Genomic DNA, 7,543 nt, shown 5'->3' with positions numbered 1-7,543 from the left:
ATTCACACTGTATTGATTTTTGCATAAAGTAAAAAATCTTGTGTATGTGGTACAATCCCACACAAGCCGCCATGATTATCTCTACAAGGTGTGTGTTATTTACATGGTCAGTGTTAAATTTTATTTCAACCATACTACAGAATTATTAGAATCATCCTACATGCAATATTGGACTGCTCTGTTTTTGGTAACATCATCCATCAAAGGTTCAGATCTTCTCCAAACAGTACAAGATGGCTGTTTTACCAAATATCCAACTTAAAAATAAGTAAGAGTTTATCATTATGACTATATCTTAAATTTTAATTTTTTGTGTATCTTATATATGCAATTCTTTCTATAAAGATGAGATTTCAGAGTGTGTAAGTAGCACAATATGAATATGGAATTAATTCATAACTTTTCATGATTTTCCACCATCAATGGGTTTTGAATTTTGAAGTCAATATGCATATGTCCAAATTTTGCACATGACATGTTATAATTCTCACTGAGCAATTTAAATGTCTGAGTTATATGTGTGTGTATTGTGTTGTGTTGTTTTGTTTTTGTTTTTTTAAATCTTGTATGTGTAAGAAATATACAACTCTTGCAAGAGATAGTCACAATGAATAATTAGTTTACTATGTCAAATGTAAAACATGCAGAATAGAAATTAATCACATTCCACAAATTCTTGTGGTATATTCATTATTGTTGAAGACAAAAATAATACATGTATTTATGTATATATATATTAATTTATTTTCTTGCTAATGTTTGATTGTCCTTGAATCTAGATAATTCATTACATTTAAAAAAAGAAAAAAAAACAATTTAAAAAATCTCTGTTAACCAATTTTTTAATAGTATTTTGATAGGGAAGATGCTTTCTGGACTTTGTGCTAGTTTGCATTTTTTGAAGTGTTCTTTTGCTATCTTGGCAAATGGATGGACCAAGTTACAATCAATACAGAATGTTTAAATAACTGATGGATTGGAATTTATTGCTTTTAATATTATTTTCCTTTCTTTTATACTTTCTCCACACACACACACATATATATATATATATATATATATGTATACGTATGTCTGGTCTGTTACACAAGTAAAGTTTAGTTAATTAATTGCAAATTTGACCTGTAAAATGAAAATGAAGAAAATATACTTTTTGAACAACATATTCATATTTTAATTACAAATTTTGAAATCTAAACTTTTATCCCATTATAATTATTTTTCTTGTGCTATGTTATTTTTCAATTTGAATTTTTGTATTGTAAACAATGAATCTATTCATTTTTATTGTTTTCTGTTGTAAAAGATGTGGTGGGGCTTGTGTCATTTTGTCAATTAATTTTTACCAATATTTAATCTAAGTTGTGTATAGAGGAAGATGTAACAATACAAGGGTATCATTTGGATCAGAATTTGACAACATCTTATTGCAATGTCTGAAAGAAGCTATAATACAAGAAATGTCTCAATAGTTGCATGAGATATTGAATGGGTTTTCCATCAAAACTTGCGTTGATTTTTTCACGACGACCTTGTATATATTCCAGGTATTTAATGTTCAATTTGAAGTAATATGTTTAAACTACAGGTTACAGCTTGTTTGTTTGAAATTTTCAAGAAATAATTAGTTTATTTTTGCAATTTTCAAAGCATTAGAGTTGTCTTACATCCATGGAGATAGTAGAGTCATATAATGTAATCACAACATTCAGATTGATTTAGGTTTGCATTGAAATGATTATACAATATCAATTACACGTTGTTAGGGTCATTCTGTTGGATTTGAATAATTGATTTTTTTTTGGGGAACTTCATTGTGAGTTCAATTTTCTTCCTTTTTTTTTTTTCTTATATAACCTTTTAGACAAGAGTAATACTTAGTACTTGATGGAAATTTCATAAAAGTCAAATACCCACAATAATTAACATGAAAAATCATTATCATTCATGGTTTGGTGACTTTATTTAATAACTAGTATGTTTTTTTCAAAGAATAAATGATCAACATGGATTATCTTACCAAAAAAAGAAAAAAGAAGCAGATGATAGAAAAGAAAAGAAAAGGAACGTTACAAGATTGATCACTTGGAAACAATTATCATGTAAAATATATATATAAAAGTCTTGTTTGACATCCCCCCTTCCCCAATTGAGCGAGATGGATGATGTGTTGGACCATAGTGCAACCCCTCCCCTTTCATTACGGAACAGAATATGTCCCACCCGCAGGGCCATTCTGGACACGCTGTGGATTCGACACGTCAGAAACAATCGAAAGATAAAGAATAGAAACAAACAACAACCCTAGGTCCTATTCACACTGGGAGTTTCTATTCCACGTTGGCACTGACCGATGAGATATTTTCCTCCGAACAGTATCTGTTGATTCAATCTCGGAGAGTGTAATTCACATACGTGTTCATTCATCCATTTCAACGAAGTTCGTCATTGAATTTAGTGAGATGGAGAATGAATGAAATCAAGACATCTCAACATAATCTGAGATGTCTTGGAAGATGTTCCTGTTGCTCACGGAAGATCATGTTGTGTCCCATATCCTCGTCACCACCCGAAAAGAAAAGAAAAGTTGTTGTGGAGGGACTATACTATTCAGATTCAAGTACATCCATTTTCATCCCACACCCCACCTTGCCATCTCACCCCTCAGGGTCCAGCTCAGCAGCCCCACCCCTCCCAGCTGTGCAGTTGGACAAGCAAAGGAGTGGGGGTAGATTTTTCCACTTTCCTTGGCATCTGATCAGCGATGGCGGGCTGGATCCCGACACCATCAGCAGGAAACCAGCGCCCCTCACTCTGCAAAGCCTTCCATAAAATAGGCCTTGCCTCCAGCGAAACCGACCACAGCCAAAACCCTAATTAGCGAGATCAGAGAGAGAGAGCCAGAGGAAAACAACAAAGCCAGAATTTGGTGTCATATGGGCTGGAGGGGCAGGTAAGAGCATGTGGAGAAGCCCGAAAGCGCTCATGACGCCGTCCAGGCTGCGAGGTGAGGCGAGGGGGAGGCGATGGAAATGGGCGGAGGAGTCGGAAGGAAGGAAAGGAAAGAAAAGCAAAGGAAGGCAAAGGAAGGAAGGGAAAGAATCAATGATTGGAATTGTTTTTGCGCGGCTGCCCTAGGGAGGGTGGACGGATGAGAGGTTGACGTGCATCCCGACTGGCGAGGATGAACAGCGTCCGCTCGGGACCAGCGCTACCGACGAACACTGTGCTAGTCAGGATAGAAACCGGGCCCCACCTCCACTACAGTCCAAAAGGGCATAGCCAGCTGGCACTACGTCCATCAGGATGAACAACGTGGATGAGGCATGAGGAGGATGCACGACGTCGCTTCGTCCGCCAGCCCGCCCGTCCGTCGGCCCACTAACCAAGCCACCGAGGGGAGGCATCGTCATGCGAGTTCCGTCCAAGCAACGCCAAGGTGGGGGCCTCCCAGAGCAAAACAGGGAAGGCAATTCTCGTCCAGAATAGAAAGCGACCAGACGCACTTGAACGCTGGGCCACCACCACCCACTCATGCAGACAACTGTAATACTCATACCCTATTAATTCATGGTTTTGTATTTTTATGCACGCTTTCCTTTCGTACGTCCATGCCGCAACTATGCTCTATAACTCCAGCGGGGAGGAGGGTTAAGTTTTGAACCCGCGCTTGTACCACAGGCACCCAGTTCGAAGAACACAAGAAGGAAGGAAGCAGAAGGAAGCAAGAAGAAGGAAGAAAAAAGAATAAAACAGCTGGTCCCAATTGTGCGAGATGATGAAGTAAGTGGGGTTACGTTTAGGAGGAGATGGTGTGGTGCCAGTTTGTGTGCTACTTCAAGCAGGACACGAATTGTCTTTTTTGCTGGGAATTTCAGTAAGTATGGCATCATTTACTGAGGGGGATGGGGCCTGAAGTAACGGGCGCGTGATGGGCGGGTTGCCTGGAATTTTCCCGGGCCCGAACGACGGAAAGGACGGGCGTGCAGCCCGGCGCAGCGCCCTCTTAGCTCGCCGCCTCCATAGCTGGCTGCCTGTTTTGCCACTTCCCCTCTCTGGCACCACGCCGTGTCTGGTGTTATTGCGCAGCTGCCTAGATCCGTTGAGGTCGCCCTCCACCTCCGCAGCCATAACAAGCCTTTCCTTCGCGCTTCTTGCTTCCCGTCCCCATACATAAGCACCCACTTGCTGTCATCGCTCATCTAGTATCCTTCCCAGGTGTTCAGCGCCCCGCTTCCCCTCTCTCCGACTGCCCCCCTCCTTCCTCCCTTCCTCCTTCCTCGATTTCATCGTTGCTTTCTCCTTTCGCCATAGCTCCTTCGGCGTCCATTTTGGTCCACGTTCTGGAGCAGAGACCGCATTCGAGGTTGAATTTTCTGCGCTACTCCATGAAATTTGTATAGGATCCTGATATTTCCTAATGCTTAACTGTGTGTTGAGTTACGAATAATAGCGACGAGTTGCAGGAAGTTCCTGAATGGAGTGCAGTCTTCGTTGGAGAAATACTACTTTTGGCTTAGTATTTTGATCGGATGGTATACATTCACAGGTTCGGGCGGAACGGTCGCTTCCAGGATTTTGCAGCAGTTTTACACGTTCGGAACTGTTTTCTTTCTTGTAGTCGGAACTTGCTCCACCTTACAGAGATAGGCATATAGAAGAATATCAGGGACTTTTCGAGACAAGGTGAACTGCTTGGGCCTGAAGTTATATAACTGCTTCCCTTTGTTGCGACACCAACAGCGCGCTTTTACATCTCCTGAAATTGAGGAATCGTAGATTTGGTTATCTTACAGTGTTTCTTACTTCCGTGGCAGTTTCCAGCGAGAAACGGTACTTTCCCGAGAAGTTTTTTGAGAGCTGAAGTTTTTGAGCCTTGTAGCGTGTCGGTTAAAACATGGCCGACTCCAGCGCTAAGATTGCGGACGTCACCCCCGAGGTGGAGAAAAAAGAAGAGAGTGTGCCTGAAGTGGCTTCGGCTTCATCTCCTGCACCAGCTCCGATGGCGGAAGAGCCGAAGGCAGAGGAAGTTAAGGCAGAGGCCCCTGAATGTAAGTCGCTGTCATGAGGCATCTGAACTAATTTTGTGTTTTATTTGTCCACGGATGTACTGTCATAAACTTCCGAGTAGGATTCGGTTGAAGCGCTTTCAGATCCTGGAGCTGCGGTATGGTTAATTACCCGTGAACGTCTCGCTGTGATTTAAGGAAAGTATGACGATATTACTCGGAGTCAGACGTATTGGGGAGTAAGACGGAGGTTGCTGTTGCGATGTTCTTTGGGCTCATTTTATTACGACTGCATGAACATCTGTTTCAAGACTTTGGACTCTTCTTGTGGCCCTCATTTTCATGTTTGCCTCATGATATAACAATCGTGATAATGAATAAGTCAGTGGCCGAGGTTCGAATTTATAATCATTTTGTTCCTATTTGCAGACACGGAGGTGGTCAAAACCGAAGAACCTGCTGCCCCTGCGGCTGTCGAGATATCAGCCCCGGCTACTGCCCCTGCCGTAGAGACCTCTGCAGCGCCGGCGGAGGAACCCAAGGTTGAGGCCGTCGAGCCGCCAGTGGAAACCAAGGAAGAAGTACCCCCCACAGGTTGGTTTTGCGATTCGATAGGTGATAGTGTCACTTTATTTATCTCTCAGGAGCGTTGAAGTTACGCCGATTTTAAATCGGAGTTGTCAGAGATTAGAGCTAGCTAGAAGCTCACTGACGCTTGTCCTTCCAATACTTACGTATTTTTGCAGTGGAACCCAAGGCTGTCGATACTCCTGCCCCTGCAAAGTCTGACCATTCCACACTGTTTCAGAAGATCAAAAAGACATTTGAGTTCCCGAAGAGTAGTAAGAGCAAGGAGTCGCCTGCGAAGGAAGCAACTAAGGAACCCGTTGAAGCTGCCGCTGCCCCTGCTCCTGCCCCGGAGCCCGTTGTCGCAGCACCGGAAGCGGAGACAGTGGCCGCACCCGTGGCGGAGACTCCCCCCCCTGCCGCTGATAGTAAGCCCACTACCACCGACAAGATTCATGAGAAGGTTAGTGAAGGAAAGGGGTTTTTCAACAAAGTGAAGAAATCTTTCTTCACCAAGAGTCATTCATTCAGTGGGAGCATTCCTGAGTCCAAGCAAGGCACAGCGGCAACCTCCACTCCTCCTACAATCGCAGAAGTTTCCAAGGAAGCTGAGAGCGTGCCCGTCTCTACCCCTCCCGAAATTGAGGTAAGAAATTAACTCTAATCTTCCACTAATTTGATGCACACAGGTGGAAAGTGGGAGTATCATTCATGGTGTGGTGAAAAGAACTGCGATTATAACAGTCTTGTGCAATTGCAGACTCCCGCACCTGCAGCGCCTGAGGCAGCCGCTGTGACAACATCAGCCGCCGATGTTACTCCCTCAGAGACGCCTGCAATCCCTTCTGCTGAGACGGCTCAACCTGTCGCAGAATCTGTCACACCAGCCGCCGAGGCGCCTAAAGAAGCGCCGAAGGATGCGGTGGAAGAAAAGGCTGTGTTAAAGGAGGACAAACCAAAGTCCAAATTTTTTCAGAAAATCGTGAAGAGGCTTTTACCGAAGAATTCATCGCACTCGACTCCCCAATCAGCTGCCCCTGCCCCTACCCCAGTTGTCGCAGCTAGTGCGTGAGGAGGTTTGGTGTTAACTGCTTATGGTGGATAGTGTAGCATAGAGGTTTCGTTTGCAATTTTTTTTATAATACGTATTTGGCGTTCATATGGAATGCAATTCTCACGTGGATGCTGTTGTGTTGTTACCATAAAGAGGTGATATCCTCCATGAAAAGAAAAAACAGCCCAGTTTGCTTAAATTGGGTGCCGGACATTCCATAGTTTTAGATCTGGCATTTACCCTTGTAGCTTCCGTTGGCATCTGCACGGCCAGTTTCACCCCATTGGTACGTGTTCATAGTATCCAGAATCCTTGAGGATCCTCTAGGATCCGGTGTAAATTCTTGTGCATGCTAATTTTTTTGGGTAAACAGTTACCGCTCAAAGTGCATCTTCCTTTATAATTTCTGAATGTGCCAAGATATGTCCTACGAGGATTGGAGGAGAGAGCATTCCACGTGGAGTTTCCCTGCACTGGTAATAAATGCCCAGTATTTATAACTGGGCTAGTTTTACACTTCCTGAAATAGTCCAACTCTTGGTGTGTCGAAGGAATTTGTCCAAGTAACTATCTGCTCGTCATCTGTTGATGAAATATGCTGATCAGTTTTCTTGTTCCCATTCGCTTCTCCGTCGTCAATGAAATCTTGCTGTTGTGTTTGAAAAGTGTCTTTTTAACTCTGGTGAGTTTTCTGACGCGTCCGTGGTAATGTTCCTACTGATCGTAATGGACTTCAGTAATGCTAACTGTCGGCAACCATCTTTACGCTGCATTCTTGCTGTGTGTATACGTATTAGTTGTGTTTCTCTTATTATTTGCAATTCGAGAACAAATGACTTGATATGCAATTTGCCCTAATGAACGTATTAACCCGTATTATTAAAAATTTGAATGATCTAATTCGCTGACATAT

The 7,543-nt window shown here is 42.8% G+C and overlaps 2 protein-coding genes across 3 annotated transcripts; both read left to right on the top strand.

Annotated features, from left to right (window-relative positions):
• The first annotated feature begins 3,193 nt into the window (after positions 1-3,193).
• Positions 3,194-3,975, top strand: LOC149989755 (uncharacterized). The gene is made up of 2 exons (XM_090247602.1): positions 3,194-3,546; positions 3,682-3,975. Exons 1-2 carry the CDS (start codon positions 3,327-3,329, stop codon positions 3,777-3,779), a joined length of 318 nt encoding a protein of 105 aa, XP_090103728.1. The 5' UTR covers positions 3,194-3,326; the 3' UTR covers positions 3,780-3,975.
• A 74-nt stretch (positions 3,976-4,049) lies between these two features.
• LOC112275815 (uncharacterized) lies at positions 4,050-7,018 on the top strand. Of its 2 annotated transcripts, XM_024506480.3 has the most exons (6): positions 4,050-4,366; positions 4,550-4,686; positions 4,818-5,051; positions 5,439-5,603; positions 5,756-6,222; positions 6,337-7,018. In XM_024506480.3, exons 3-6 carry the CDS (start codon positions 4,898-4,900, stop codon positions 6,646-6,648), a joined length of 1,098 nt encoding a protein of 365 aa, XP_024362248.1. In that variant the 5' UTR covers positions 4,050-4,366; positions 4,550-4,686; positions 4,818-4,897; the 3' UTR covers positions 6,649-7,018. The 2 variants fall into 2 exon arrangements, with proteins under 2 accessions (XP_024362248.1, XP_024362266.1); XM_024506498.3 differs by lacking the exon at positions 4,550-4,686.
• The last annotated feature ends 525 nt before the right edge of the window (positions 7,019-7,543 follow it).

This window comes from Physcomitrium patens, chromosome 2, assembly GCF_059467195.1.
Source record: "Physcomitrium patens ecotype Gransden chromosome 2, ASM5946719v1, whole genome shotgun sequence".
NCBI lineage: Eukaryota > Viridiplantae > Streptophyta > Bryopsida > Funariales > Funariaceae > Physcomitrium > Physcomitrium patens.
Note: the sequence above shows the minus strand (reverse complement) of the source record. Positions and strands in the feature narration are given on the sequence as shown.

What these genes read in the sequence shown, in the direction of transcription:
- LOC149989755 (XM_090247602.1), top strand. Translation starts at nt 3,327, where the DNA reads ATGAGGAGGATGCACGACGTCGCTTCGTCCGCCAGCCCGCCCGTCCGT. An exon ending in ACCCACTCATGCAGACAACT is followed by an intron (nt 3,547 to 3,681) that starts GTAATACTCATA and finishes CTTGTACCACAG; the next exon opens with GCACCCAGTTCGAAGAACAC.
- LOC112275815 (XM_024506498.3), top strand. Translation starts at nt 4,898, where the DNA reads ATGGCCGACTCCAGCGCTAAGATTGCGGACGTCACCCCCGAGGTGGAG. An exon ending in TAAGGCAGAGGCCCCTGAAT is followed by an intron (nt 5,052 to 5,438) that starts GTAAGTCGCTGT and finishes TCCTATTTGCAG; the next exon opens with ACACGGAGGTGGTCAAAACC. An exon ending in GGAAGAAGTACCCCCCACAG is followed by an intron (nt 5,604 to 5,755) that starts GTTGGTTTTGCG and finishes GTATTTTTGCAG; the next exon opens with TGGAACCCAAGGCTGTCGAT.